This window comes from Mesoplodon bidens (assembly GCF_964165515.1).
Source record: "Mesoplodon bidens genome assembly, chromosome: 11".
NCBI lineage: Eukaryota > Metazoa > Chordata > Mammalia > Artiodactyla > Ziphiidae > Mesoplodon > Mesoplodon bidens.
Window position 1 is genome coordinate 7370096 of NC_138167.1, and position 15953 is coordinate 7386048.

Genomic DNA, 15953 nt, shown 5'->3' on the forward strand with positions numbered 1-15953 from the left:
ATCATCTTCAACCGTTTTCTGTGGTTAAATTCTACACACTCTGGATTGATCTACGGTCAATCTCCATCTACAAATTGAAGTCCATTCCATCGGCTTAGTCAAATATTTTTAACTTGTAAATATCTCTCTCTCTCTGGAATCATCATTTTTTTTAATCTCTAGTGGTTTACTCACCTTAACTTATAAACATGATATAATATCTCCATTAAAAATAAGCCAAAAAATGTTTGCTTACACCCCTGCCACACACACACACAATCACCCCATTTCTCTAATTCTCTTAACAACAAAAGGGTTCAAAAGCTGTCTATGCCTGCTGGATCTTCCTGTTTTCCCGAACCCACTTTAATCAGGCTTTTCCCCTCACTATTTCTAGTAAGATGCTAGTAAGTCACTGTTAACCTCTATATCAACACATCAATGGCTATTTCTCGGGATTCATTTTACTCAACCTATAAACAGCATTTGACATAACTGATTATTCCCTTTAATTTAAAATTCTTCTCCAAAATACTTTGCTCTCCAGGACACCATTATCTTGATTTTCTTTTACTTCATCGCCTAATCTTCCATCAGATTTGCTGATTCCTCCTTAGCTGACTTCAAAATACTTTTGAGCCTCAGAGTTCAGTCCTTGACCCTCTATCTTCTGTGTATTCTCATCGCCGGATGAGCTCTTCCAGATTCAGGGCTTCAAGTAACAGCCATACCTAGATGACCTCCAAATGTATATCTTCATGCCAGAGTTTGATGGCCAGTTCAGGTATCTGAATGGAGACTTGGCATATTCACTTAATATGTGATAGAATTTTCAGACTTAACACATTAAAAAAATGAACAACCCTTTTCCAATCATTTCACTCTACATTTCTCCATTTCAGTAAATGAGAACTTTTACAGTTCCTCAGCAAAAAACTTAAAATCACCTTTGACTTCCCTTGCTGCTCTCACATGAATTAAATCCATCAGAAAATACTGTTCATTGCAGAAAATAAGGGAACACAGGCTTTAAATAGAGAAGTATTGTTCACCTGGGATACATTAAAAGAAATAATGAGTTTACAAAATGGGAAGTTGTATTCTCACTTTGTTCTTCAATAATCATTCCATTCCCACATATTATGCTTATGTCAGAGAACACTTTCAAAGAGGGACCTGTATTGGATAGTACCCAGAGAATGAGCAGAATAGGAATGAATTCAAAATTATTTACAAAAAGGAATGGAGAAAATTGAAAATTAAACCTGGAGGTACCAAAAGACCTAAAGAAAAGATAAAAGCAGAAACAACAACAACAAATGACCACAAGGAGGAGCCAGAGGATGAATATAGGAAAGAATTTATTTTTGAAATGTATCAACAGACTCATCCAATCAGGGTAATAAAATATCCTGTTTAAAATAAAGGACTATGAAGACAGACTGATTGATTCAAATCCTGGATCAACATTTACTTGTTGGGCTTCCCTGGTGGTGCAGTGGTTGAGAGTCCACCTGCCAATGTGGGGGCCGCGGGTTCGTGCCCCGGTCTGGGGGGATCCCGCGAGCTGCGGAGTGGCTGGGCTCGTGAGCCATGGCTGCTGAGCCTGCGTGTCCGGAGCCTGTGCTCCGCAACGGGAGAGGTCACAGCGGTGAGAGGCCCGCGTACCACAAAAAAAACCCAAAAAACATTTACTTGTCCAGTGACTTTTGGCAAGTCACTTAACCTCTGTGCTTTATTTTTCTTTTTAGTAAAATTGGCATAAGTATAACACCTACGGCAAAGGCAATTAATACAAGCATATAAAAGCAATAATAAATGGTATCATTGTTATTATATCAGAATTAAGCATAAATTATTTTGGATGCTCTTAAAACTGCAAGATTTTGCACAGCAAAAGAAACCATTGACAAAATGAAAAGACAGCCTACTGAATGGGAGAAAATATTTGCAAAATATTGATGATGATAAGGGTTAATGTCCAAACTATATAAAGAGCTCACACAACTCAATATCGAAAAAACAAACAATCTGATTAAAAAATTGGCAGAAGACCTGAGTAAACGTTTTTCCGAAGAAGATACACAGATGGCCAGCAGGCACATGAAAAGATGCTCAACATCACTAAGCATCAGAGAAATGCAAATCAAAACCACAATGAGATATCACCTCACATCTGTCAGAATGGCTATCATCGAAGAGACCACAAATAACAAATGTTGGCAAGGATGTGCAGAAAAGGGAACCCTCCTACACTGTTGGTGGGAATGTAAATTGGTGTGGTCACTATGGAAAACAGTACAGATGTTCCTCAAAAAACTAAAAATTGAACTATCTTATGATCCAACAATTCCACTCTTGGGTATATATCTGAAGAAAACAAAAACACTAATTTGAAAAGATACAGAACCCCAATATTCATAGCAGCACTATTTACAATACCCAAGATATAGAAGCAATCTAAGTGTCCATCAACAGACGAATGGATAAAGGAGATGTGGTACATATATTCAGTAGAATATTACTCAGCCATAAAAAGGAATGAAATTCTGCCATTTGCAACAATGTGGATGGACCTGGAGAGTATTATGTTTAGTGAAATAAATCAGACAAAGACAAATATCATACGATATCACTTGTATGTGGAATCTAAAAGTTAAAATGAATGTGTATAACAAAACAGAAACACAGATATAGAGAAGAAATTAGTGGTCACCAGTGGGCAGGGGAGGGGCAAGATAGGGATATTGGATTAAGAGATACAAACTGCTATGTATAAAATTAGTAAGCAACAAGGATATGTTATACAGCACAGGAAAATATAGCCATTATTTTGTAGTAACTTTCAATGGAGTGTAATCTATAAAAACATTGAATTTTGTACATTTGAAAAATAATATAATATTTTAAATAAACTATACTTCAATTTTAAAAAATGGAAGAAAACTGCAATTCTCCACCCCCTTCTCGTAAAGGTTAAACAAACCAGTTCAAATGAGCACAAACAGGGCTGCTCCAAGCCCCACCAATAAAGCTCTATTGTATGACTTTTTTCATAGCATTTATGATGATCTGAAATCGTCTTGCTCTTTTCTTTCTTTTCTTCTTTGCTATCTGTGTTCACCGCTCTCCACTAGAACGTAAGCTCAATAAGAGCACAACTCTTGTGTGTTTCGTTCATCACTTGATCCCCAGAAAATAGGATAGTTCTTGGGACATACACAGTGATCAATAGATATATGTGCAAATAATTGATTGGTTAATTGTCCCTGAAATGTAAGTTTTACAGTGATTTTAATAGGACACCTTGTATCCCAATATACTGTGATGTGAATACTCAGTTCAAATATGCTTGATCAGTTCACGTTCCTTGATCACAGATCACACCATACTCCTTCCAACTTCCCTAACTTTGTTTCAGATGCGTGCCCTCCCTGATAAATATTCCCCTCTCCTCTCTCTTCTTAGGCAATCTTTGCCTTTCTGTCAAGTCTTAAGTCTTATCTATTCCATTTGAATATTATTTGACTTTCTTACTTACAGGGAATTTGTATTCACATGCATGATAAACGTCTCAGTGCTGTGAATGTGGTCTAACACAATTTTCCCCTTCATTTTATCTACTATTTTGTAACCAAAAGCTCTGCTACAGTTGTTGTCTGGTAGTTATACATTTAATTTATTCACTTTTAATAAAGCTCATTCCACTTTTCAGTCCACAGGTTTAAACTTTCTGAAAATGAAAGAGAAAATATTAATTAGGCATTTTTTCCATGACAGGAAATTCTAGCCTTTCCCAAAGATAAACAGTATTTGATATGTGTGTAGAAGGCTAGAAAGTCAGAAGTGAACCAACAATTTGAATTCAGAGGACTGAGAGAGGGGACAGGATATCACTGATAAATGCACCTAAGGGTCAGCTTAAAGACGACGTACAGTAAAAGGTCTATAAAAAGATATCATTGACTGCAAAATGTTGATGTCCTTTATATTTTTTTCAGTTTAGAGACATTATTATAACACTCATACTAGTCAACATCATTTTCTTTTTGTCTTTCTTTTTTACACATCCTCTAGCCATCTTTATATATTGATCAGTCTTATCCACCATGCTATGCATTTCACTGATTTCCTTTGTTTTCATATCTATACTTTGTCATTGTGATCCTAGTGTCTTTTACTGGTTCTTCAGCTATAAATATAGAAAATGGAGTCTGGGTAATACCTAAATTTGAAAGACATCATAGTACAGTGGAAGGAACTTGGAAACTGGGTAGATGGTGATGCTTCTTGCAAAAAGCATGATCATAGAAAATTCCCAAGATTCCCTAAATTGCTTCCTGCATGTGTAATATTCCAATAAATGTCCATTTTACATATACTCATTCATTCATTCATTCATTCACCAAATTTCTACTGAGTGGTAACTGTATGTCAGTCACTGTTTTGGAGACATGGAATACACTCCTGTGAATATACATGACAAAAATGTTATATATATATATATATGTACACACACACACACGCACATATGCAATGGAAAAGAGTGAAACAAGAAAGAGGAACAAAAATGTGGCCTGGGGTGGGGTGGAGTGGAAAGTTCTTCTAAACTCTAAGAGACAAAGGTTAAGTACCTAAAGTCTAAGACTTTGTGCTCCATAAGGACTAGTGCCATGACCTTCTCCATGAATACTCGCTAATAATTTCAGTGTCTGACACATAATTAAATTAACGAGATATTTGCTTTAAAATAAAAGAGATAACTTATATAACACTCAACCTCTACAATATTAAACAAAGATTTGTGTGTGTGTGTGTGTGGTACGCGGGCCTCTCACTGTTGTGGCCTCTCCCGTTGCGGAGCACAGGCTCCGGATGTGCAGGCTCAGCGGCCATGGCTCACGGGCCCAGCCGCTCCGTGGCATGTGGGATCTTCCCGGACCGGGGCACGAACCCGTGTCCCCTGCATCGGCAGGTGGACTCTCAACCACTGCGCCAGCAGGGAAGCCCTAAATAAAGGGTTTTATTCCAAATTCAAACTCATCAGGATATTTGGAATAAAGACTTCTTCAGCTATACTTTCCTAAGCCAAGAAAAGAGGGAGCGATAAAATACGCAAGTAGAAATAAAATGTCGATGATAGGCCTTATAGGGTAATTGAGAGATAGCTGGAAAAGCCTCTGGATTTCGGAAAAGAGAAAAGAAAATTTTGTTGTATCTATCGTTTTTTCCTGCAGTTCTCTGCTTAATTTTTGCTGAGTAACTCAGCTTGTATTTATAGGGTAGGTGGAGAGAGGAAGCAGAATTAAGACTAATGTTATCAGGGCCTCCTTTGACCCTGACAGCCTCTGTACTTACCCAGCATATTTCTAACACCACAAAGTCACGCTTGATGGATACAAATAAAGGCAAATATATTTTTATGAAGCATAGATCCAGCCATAAGACACTCAGCTTATGGTTAAAGTTATCAAAGATCCAAAAGCCATTCCTGGAAATTTACTTTAAAGTGAAAACATTACTGAAAGACAATACATCAAGACATTAACTTTGTATTATTTCACTTTATTAGATTGTTTTCCTTTGATGCCTAAACTTAAGCCATATAAATCCTGCCTCATGTGGAGTTCTCAAATTTTTTAAAACTTTGATTTGCAGGGGCTAAAGAGTATAATATGATTTGAATATCCTTGACTCATTACTTAAAATGTCAGCTTGTTCAGTTTTTCATTTTAATGCAATCAAATAAATGGATGGATGAATTACTCTAAAAAAAACCCTTTGATTTGCAAAACATGCAAGAATTTGGATGAATTGTAGGTCATAATTAGACCTTCTACCACAAGACCATGAAACATCTAATATAGCTCATCTTAGATCAAATTATATTAGACTCTTACACCACAGTGAGATAGACTATATCTGTTGATGTTTTATCCATGAGTTTTCATCAGAAATAAGTTCATTTAAACAACATGATTTAGACTCTGCCAAGGTTACGATGAAGCATGAACTTCTGTTCTTTGAAAGGACATACACGATGGAATAGTCAGAATGGAAGTTAAGGAAACAGGAAACAAATGCCATATCTACTCGTTTACCACAAGTTATTATTTTTGTGTTTTGGTGTTCAAGGTCCATGTATATCTGAGCAGCTATTAAAGGGCTTCCTGGAAAGAAACAAAAAACAAAAAATCATGTGCCCCAACTCATACGTCTCCACCTTACCAGAGAGAGGAGGGTCACAGGCGGGTAGACATTGAAATCATAAGGGTGGACACTACATTTTGCAAAGTCATTGAATGCTGAGTTCACTTTCATTCTAAGGGAAGCCATGCAGGATGAAGATGGATACGTCACCTTAAATATTAAAACTCAAAAACCAGCTCTCACTTCAGGTAAGAATGCCCAGAGGCAGCAATTTGGAAATTATCTGTTGAAATGGATCCACCCTAGTTTCTTTTTTTTCTACTAGCGATAACAGAGATAGTTTTGTTTAATTTTCCTGAATGACCTTCTTTCCCTACATCATTTGAGTGGTATGTACATGGGCTACATATGTTATTTAGAATATAAACAACAAATGATACAAGCAGGGCACATTACATTAAGGCTTATAGATTTAAATGCTGGAGGGAATAGAAATCTAAGGGATAAGAGGAGAAAATGTTTGAAAACTCCACTTTCTAAGATGTCAGCAAGTGGGTGTGATTCCACAGTTGTGGCTTATAAACACTGTTATTTAGAGGAGTGAGCACAAAATAAAACAAAGACAAACACAGACACAAACGACCTTAGCTGCTAGTTACATTTTGACTCAGAGAGAAGTCCGGTGGGAGTGAGGATGGAGTGGGTTGTGTTTACTGCTGGTGATTACCAAGGGAGCAAAGGCAAGATGGGCCAGAGAAGCTGTTTATATCACTTGGACAATCCTGAGAGGGCAGGGGATGGGGGTGAAGCTGTCCCCCAAAACTATGCCATATTGCCTGCCCCTAACATCTTTATTGTATGCCCACAGGTGACCCTGCTTCCTCCTCTTTGTGGCGTATGATGGCTTTGATTCTGCTGATCTTGTGCATGGGGATAGCTGTTGGGCTGGTGGCTCTGGGGATTATGTGTAAGTATTGACTTATTGCCAATGACTTGATCTGAGGAAGGCAATACGTAAGTGTCCTGGTGTATGCCATGAAGCTTAACTGTCACTATCTATTTGTCGCTACTGCAATTATCCTATACATAGCTGCCAGGATATTCTCAATAAAGGAGAACTCTGCACTTTACCTTTTGATTAAAATTACCTTTTAGTTTTTTTAAATTAATTAAAAATTATTGCTTAAGAATTTTAAGCTGGTCTTTAAGATCTTCCTCAGTATAGATCCACACTGTCTTTTGAAACTTTCTTTTTTTCCTCCCTATTCTGTGCATCTTAAGATCCAGCCAACGTGGAGTTTTCTGTTTCACAAATAAATCCTATGTCCCCCTGCCTGAGATTTTGCTGATTCTGTCCCGTCTTCCTAAAATGTCCTCCTTCCCATTTTTTAAGATGAATGCATTTACTTCCACTGAGACTATTCATATCCCGTCTAATTGATAAATATTTTTTCTTCCTATACATCTAAAAGCCCTCCAATGTCACATTATCATCTGTATAATTGTTGCTTGTTCAGATACTTGTTTATTTTTTCATAAGATATTTTAGAACTTTTCATTCACTACTTTGATTTACCTGAATATCACAGTACTTCGAGCACAACAAGAAATCAATACTTTTTGTTGTTGTTGTTGTTGTTTGCCACGTCGCAGGGCATGTAGGATCTTAGTTCCCCGACCAGGGATCGAACCCGTGCCCCCTGCAGTGGGAGCATGGAGTCTTAACCAGTGGACCACCAGGGAAGTCCTCAATATGTATTTTTTAAGTGAATGGATATTCTGGCATTACATAGAAGACATAATAGCAGAGGTCATTCACCTCTGTGAAATGTGCTTAGAAATCTGTGTTGAAGGAAAGGTCAAAACAACTACTATGGGCATGCAATTTGATTATGGCATGTTCTTACTTGTGGTCATCTCCTTCAAATAGTTCACCTATTCTTTTGGAGAACTCTCGGTTGTCATTCTGCCTGGCACTTAATGTTTTCTTTATAACCCCTTTACCCTGATCCCTTTTCAGCACTCTTTTACTCATAATGTATCTAGTAAACACTTCATAGATTTACAACTCTACTGAACATAAAGTTCATTGAGAGGACTTTTTTTTTGCATCACTCCTTATTATCCTAATTACAAATTATTATCTAATTTTTACGTCTAGCTGTCACGCAGCAGAACTACCTACAAGCTGAGAATGAACATCTCTCAGGAACTCTGAAACAATTAGCAAGGAAGTTCTGCCAAGATTTACTACAACAATCAGGACAAAAGGAAAGTAAGTATGATTGGGTAGTCTCTTCATCTCCCCTAACTCTGGAGTATTTTTGTGGTGCTATCTGTCAGGAATCTTGAGATCTTCAGGAAACATTGAATATGAGGAAAAAGTAAGCCCATCCTTTCAGAATGAAAGGGATCCTATGCTTGGATTCTCCTTAAGGCCATAAATGCAGCCCATGTGACGTAAACTGGAGATATTATGGAGACAGTTGCTATGGATTCTTCAGGCACAACTTGACATGGAAAGACAGTAAGAAGTATTGTGCTGATGTAAATGCTACTCTTCTGAAGATCACCAGGGAGGACACGCTGGTAAGAATATTTCTATGTCAAATATTTTGGAGTCATAAGGAGAGAAATCTCAAATGAAACACTTGCCTTTTTTTTTTTTTTTTACATTTTTATGTCTTGCAGTTTGTGCTAATCTCAGAACATTATCAAGCTCAGTAAAAATTACATTTGAGAGTAGAAAGTGCTGAAATAGAACTAATGAAACTTTGAGTTCCGGTCTTATCTCTGCAACAAGAGTTAAGATAATTTCTTGGCTTCCTTAACTCTGTTTATTAATTCAAAACAGGATCTGAAAGTATAAGGAAACTCAATATGATTGTAAAATATAAATATCAGTGTTATCCCAACATTACATGCCTTCTCAGTTTTTGCTAAATTGTTGACACTTTGAACGAACCATGAGGCAAACTCTATCTTTTCATAGGCCCTCCCAGATGTAGTTTGGGGCACAATCTTATTTGCACAACAGACAGGATTTCAGTTGAAAATTTTTTATTAAACATGTCTCCTCTTCTATATTTCCCTTTTTGACAGCTTCTAACAAAAGCTCTGTTTTCAAGCAATGTACATTCACATCCACTATTGCACTCTCCCTATATTATTGAATGTAGCTTTTCTTTTTCATAAATCCTGGGAGCAAGCCAGGAACCAAGCCTTGCAGTCTCCCTTCTACCGAATAACAGTTTGTCAAAACATATATCTTTAAAAAGGCAGAAATTATTTAATGTACTTATCCTACAATTTCTAATATAGTAATTATTCACATTTTTGCATATTAAAATAAATGCAAATATAAATTGGAATAGAAGATCAGGATTCGGGCTCTATGCAGACAGAAATTCAATAGAATTCAAATATTCAGGCAAGCCGTTTTCTACAGAACTGCTATAGGTAATCAGCAAAATTGACTTGTACCTTACTGAGAGCTGAAGTAACCAGTAGTGGACCAGACATGAGGAAATCAGCCCAGTGATGTTCATGCTCATTTGGGTGTCCTGTTATTCTAACTTGCTGTACCATATACTTTTTTTGTGGCTCAGACTCATAGAGAAGATATTCAGATAAATTAACTTCTTTCAAATCAGGCAAAATAAGAGAGTACCTGCTTTGAAATCTCAATTCTATTACAAAGAGATTAATTGGAGACTAAACAAGTCTTGAATCTTATTACTCTAGGCTGATATCAGGTTGGAGATGAGCAACTAAAAGAGGAAGTAATGTAATTTTTGAGAAATAAAAAATAGTTAAATTTCAGGTAGACTGTATCTGTCAGGTCCTATAGTGAAGTATATAATATGGATGTACTTTAAAGAAAAAAATAAAACATAAATTAACAGAAAGGTGACAGGTAGCTCAAGCTTTAAGAAATAAGTGACTCTCACAAAATATCTCTTATGGAATGCCATTTTGTGTCTCACATGTCTGCCAAGATGCTCAAGTCATTTTTTATTTGCAAAGAATGTGTCCTCACTTGTTTTTTCCGGGAGGTATGCGAGTACGTGAACATTTGACCTCTTTTTAATTCTGTTACCCATAGATAGATTGATTGACTGATTTATTCATCCATTAATTCAACAAATATGTGCTGGAACTATTCCAGGACCTGGACCTATGCGTTAATAAAACCTACAAAAATTCCTAAATTCATGGAACTTTATTCCAGTTGGAGCAATAGGCAAAGAACAAAATAAACAAGTATAGTATATAGTATAGTAAATAGTGATAATTTCAAAGTAGAAAAAAGTAGATGTACGTCATTTGTAAATCCCTTTGAGAAAGACATTCTATAACCCTTTTACCCAGTCAACTAAAATAAATGAATATTCCTGTATGCAAGATTTTGTAGGCAAGCTAAGCAATGAAACCAAAGCAAGTAGAGCTTAATTCTAGGGATTATAAAGTTTCATCAACAATGTATTTCGTTTCATTTTCCTTCTCTAGTTGTTTACCACTTATTTCATTTAAGAGCCATATTTGATACTTTATTTGGGATTCTAAACTTCAACTGATGGAAGATAAACACATAGGAATATTAGAATATTATCTATCTTGCTTACAGTTTTCCCTGTATCCTGCAAGTATTTTTATGCAAAAACAAGTGAACTTGGAACAATTCTAAATATCAAATATAATTAATTAGTATTAATATAGACATATAATCTACTTTTTATGTCCAGCATCTTATCATGAAGCTTTGTCTTTATGCCGTTACAAGAACTGTAGAAACACTCTGACCATTATATTTACTTGTGTTTGCAATAGCAATACATCAGTAGCAGGACTGGATTAATTCGTTGGGTTGGATTGTTCCGCCAGAAATCCAGTGACATCTGGATGTGGGAAGACGGCTCAGTTCCCTCCAAAAATTTGTAAGTTATTAGATGCTCAGAATACAAGGCACAACTAGGAATTTTGAGTCCTGAGGTCTTCTACCCTCTTGAGTACAGGTTACTTAAAAGTTGGGAGGTGGCTCTGTGTTTTACTGTGTGTTACATAAGCATTGGCTGAGTCACTTACACCATAATCCTAACAAGAGAGCACTTGTAATAAGATTCTACTTTCCTACTCTGCCATTCCTCTGCTTTTTATCTAAGTCGCAATCCACCTCTATTCCTGATACTTTTTTCCCATTCATTTCTACCCTTAACTTCACCATTGGAACATTTTAGGTATGTGGTTTTGTTTTGTTTTGTTAGCTTGATCTGATTCTCTTCACATATTTTCAGAACAAAATTATCATCCTCATTATTGTATGGTTGAAAGTTATTACTTTGAGGCTTCTTTTGACTTTTCAGTATCATTTTACCTCATCTTTTACCTTAGGGGTATCCAAGAATCAGGCACATTATCAGTCACAAGGTGATTCTAATGTTCATGTCAAAAGGGAGCCCCAGACCTCAGCTAGAAAGAACCAGACCAGAATCGGCTCCAGTTTGAGTTCGTGCCATTTGTCTGTAACCTTCTACAGACAATCCAGGCAAAGGGACCAATTACATTGGGTTACTTAATATGGTTTTCCAATCTCTAATCACCTTTTGTTAATCTTGTGCAATGTCTCTCCAGTTAAAATTTAAACTTATAACCAAAAACTTATACAATCTGATCATTACTTAAAGTTTTAATTAATTTATTCAACAGATATTTATTAAGCATTTACTATGGGTAGGAGTCAAGAATATTATGAGTATAAGCAAGCTTCTTCATAGACCTGGGTTTTATTCTTTATCGTTTATTGCCTCATTCACAATAGTGCAGGCATGCTGGTGATCCCTCTGTTCTTTCAATGAATCAAACATGTTTTGAGGTCTTAGGGCTTTTTGCACTTGCTCTTCCCTTCTAGAAAGCTCTGCCTCCAGAACTCCATGAAGGACTCCCACTTGTCACTCAAGTCTGTTTAATCATCACTTCCTCAATGAGACCAGCTTTAATTACCCAAACTAAACTAGCCTCCCTCCACCACATGCACTTGAGTCTATCATATCACACTGTCTGTTTCATCATGACTCTTACCACTCTGAATTTTTCTATTTATTTGTTGGCTTCTTACCAACCTTCTCTCATTATAATGTAAGTTCCCCAGTAGAAAGGACCTGGTCTTTGTTTACCACTCTATCATCAGCACATAAAACAACTTTGGCTCGTAGTAGATATCCCACAGATATTTGCAAATGAATGAATAAATATACATTCTTTGTCCTATTGTCATAGCACTGTAGCAGGAAATATAACAAGCAATTACAATACAGTCTTGTATCCAGCTGCCCTATAACATAAATCCTCATTTCAAAAATTTTTAATCAACTTATTTTCCTTGAGCTCATTTCCAACCTGTGCAGCTACTTGCCCTACAGGGCTCCTCTCTGTTTATCTAAATCCTACCCTTCCTTCAAGGCAGAACTAAGTATGATCTTCCATGAAAAGATGAAAAGGTAAAGCCTTTCTCATTATTTCAGATACCCATCCATCTTTTCCTCTGAGCTCCTATTGTACCTACAGTTCACTTCTGCTTAATCTTATGCCATATTAAATTGCTACTGAGCTATTCAAATGTACATACTTTATACCCCCAAGCAGATTGGAAGTTTCTCAATGATCTGAATGTTGCTTTTTAGTTTTTTGCCTCGTACTTCTTATCTCCACTTTATGCAACAAAATACTATACACAGAGTTTGATTGTTGATTGTTTATTTAGCTTTCAAACGAACTCATGCTACCTTTTCCATTCACAGGTTCAAGCTTTCTGGAACTGCAACAGAAAATATGAATTGTGCTTATTTTCATAATGGGAAAATTCACCCTACCTTCTGTGAGAACAAACATTATTTAATGTGTGAAAGGAAGGCAGGCATGGCAAAGGTGGACCAACTACTTTAATGCAAAGACATGCACAGCATGTCACAGACAAGTGCTTGATGGTACAATAAGAGATCTGGAAGAAGGAATCACTAGCCATAGAATTGCTTATTTTTCCCTTTATTCCCCTTAGAGTCATCTTTACATTATCTTTCCTACCAACACCACTTAGTTCCTTCTTTATATAACTCTTTATACTGAGGAGTAACTTAGTGCCTTCTTTATACATCCAGAAACCAGTCAATGAGCTGATTGTTTCCCAATGGTTCTGCTTCCATTAATTTTCATTCTTCTTGTCTTCCATTCCTAATTATCTCAACATGCTATGATTCACTGCATCTTCAGACATAAACATATACATTTTACATTGAAACAAGAAAGGTTAGCGCTTAAATGACTTAAGCTGTGCAAAATATCTAAGTCTGAGACTATGCAAAATATCTAAGTTTGAAAGACAGCATAAGGTAGTGGAAGGTATACTAAACTTGGAGTCAGTAGAAAAATTTAGATGGCATGATCACTCAAGTACAACCATGGCTCAATCATGTTACCTCTTAACTTCCATTTTCTAATATTTAAAATAGGATAACACCTGTCTTATATACCTCACAGCTCCACAACCTAAAATAAAACTTCCAAGTATTAATTATATCAGAAACTCCATGAAAGCAAACCCCATGACTTTCTTATTTTCTATTCTATGCCAGCAAGCACAGCTCCTGGCTCACAGGAAACAGAAAAATATTTGCTTCTCTTTGTGTGAGATAGTTCATTAGAAAGCACAGCAACCAGTAAAACACTATACAGATATAATTTCTATTCCAAGTCCCCCTATGGTCAGACTCAAGAGCAGTAATTTTCTGTCCAAGAGAAGGAAAATAAAGTTTGCAAGAAAACTGACAGGGTTTGAAAATGAGTAAATGCTTTTTAACAAGTTGCACAGCCTAGTTGAACAGCAAGCAAAAATGCTTTATATAGTTCTTTTCCTGACAGCTCTATGTTTGGCTTTTGCTGAGTAACTCATGCAGTATTTATAGATATGTGGAGAGGCACCTTTTAACAGGATAATAGGCAAAAATTTCATTTCTTTTCACAACTTCCCTGAAGGTACTCTTTCTCCTTAAATTCGTGGCAATGAAATTTATGAACATGGTTCTCAAACATCTCAACTGAGGTGCTTGTTAAAACATGCAGATGTTCAAACACAAATACTTATGGTGCTCAGTGGGAAGGCTGAGGAGACAGAGTCCTATGCTTTTAATAAGCATCCTGACTTGATTAAAGTATCCTTTAATACATTTCGAGAAATGTTACTTTGGAACTTACTCCCTATCTGGCTTTTGGTAAATTGGTTAGTCTCTTTAAAACTCAGCTTCTTCATCTATGAAATGAGTTTAATATTATTACCTTACTCATAAAGTTATTGTGAGGATTATTTCATATAATTATGTAAGACATTGAGCAGAGTACCAAGCATATAATTAATACTCAATGAATATGTATAACTTTTATAGCTTTGTGCACTGACACCCCAAGACACTTGAATCTATTTTGTTTTAGACTATCAATAAACAAGCAGATTTGGCAGGGGAAGGGCGGCAAGAGGGGGCACTGAGGAAAAACAATAGAAATACTATAGATTCTGCTTCCACTTCAAATGTGTTGAGATCTTGGCTTTTGGGGTATAATGCCGTTATTTTCCTGTTTTTACTTGTTTATTTAGAGAAACCAAATTGGAACTAATAATTCAGAAAACTGTCCAAAAATCAGCCATAGCTCTGAAATTTAGTGTTTTATCTCTCCCAAATGGAAAAGCATACATTTTATATCACTATTCATGACTGAATTTTAAAGAATAATATTGTAGTGGATGGCAAAAGTGCAATTAAAAAATGTAAACCAATCAAACTGTACCTACAAAGATTCTTTTTTTCTGATACTCATATCAAAAGCATCTTATACATAAAATCAGAATAGCATAGACTTTAGTAGCACAGGTAAGTGAACTTGGGAAAATAGTTTGACTTCTCCATGCCTCAATTTGCAATTTTGTCACAACATACTAATAATAGTTACTATGTCACAGAGCTATTTTGGGATTCAAAATAATTCATGTAAAAGGCCTTTGAAACAGTGCTTGGAATATAATGAACAATAAATAAGATAGTATGATTAAAAACATTAAACGTCATACAAGTAACATACTAATCTTTGGCTGGGAGAGCCCAATGTTTCCCCCAAAGAAACTTATCAGAGAACATACTATATTGGGGAAAACTAGATCTTTCTGAGCATGATATTTAGTGTTGATAAAATTTGAGAGCCCCTGGAAATTAATGGCAACCCCTGAACTTCCATTCCTGCATTCTTCCTGACATTGCTCTTAATGCATATTTGTTGTGCTTATTGTTTCTTCCTTTTCTTCACCTCAAGATAGAAATCATTTCAATGTAAAGGCTATAGAGAGTTAAGTCACATTATTTTCTCTGTCAGGATCTCAGGTCACATAAAAATCATATGACATATTTGGAGAATTTGCTGGATATTCTCCATTTGCCTCTTGAGATCCTCTTGGCCCCATCCTATGCCTTGAGAGGCAGAACTCCAAGTACAGCAATATCTGGGCAAACGTGGCCTCTGGCTTCCAGTTAATTCCTCTATTGGGAGGTACTAGCAGTGATCAGGGGGGTGAAAGGGGAGAACGGTCCAGGTGTTTACGCCGCTGGCTGTCGCCTACCACACCCTGGTTTGGCAAAGGCTTCATGTTCTGTATCTCAGGCCATGGCCCTTTCAGATAGGTCACAAAGTTTCAATAATTACCCTCCCCTTAACCCTTCAGGCCTGGGTGTGATCATCGTTCCCCAATGCATATTTCACAACCCCTTTCTGGTTTCCTTAATCCT

At 36.4% G+C, this 15953-nt stretch overlaps 1 protein-coding gene across 1 annotated transcript; it reads left to right on the forward strand.

Moving 5' to 3' along the window:
• The first annotated feature begins 6236 nt into the window (after positions 1-6236).
• Positions 6237-14953, forward strand: CLEC1B (C-type lectin domain family 1 member B). The gene is made up of 6 exons (XM_081249502.1): positions 6237-6377; positions 6998-7096; positions 8291-8404; positions 8567-8718; positions 10960-11066; positions 12927-14953. Exons 1-6 carry the CDS (start codon positions 6314-6316, stop codon positions 13069-13071), a joined length of 681 nt encoding a protein of 226 aa, XP_081105628.1. The 5' UTR covers positions 6237-6313; the 3' UTR covers positions 13072-14953.
• The last annotated feature ends 1000 nt before the right edge of the window (positions 14954-15953 follow it).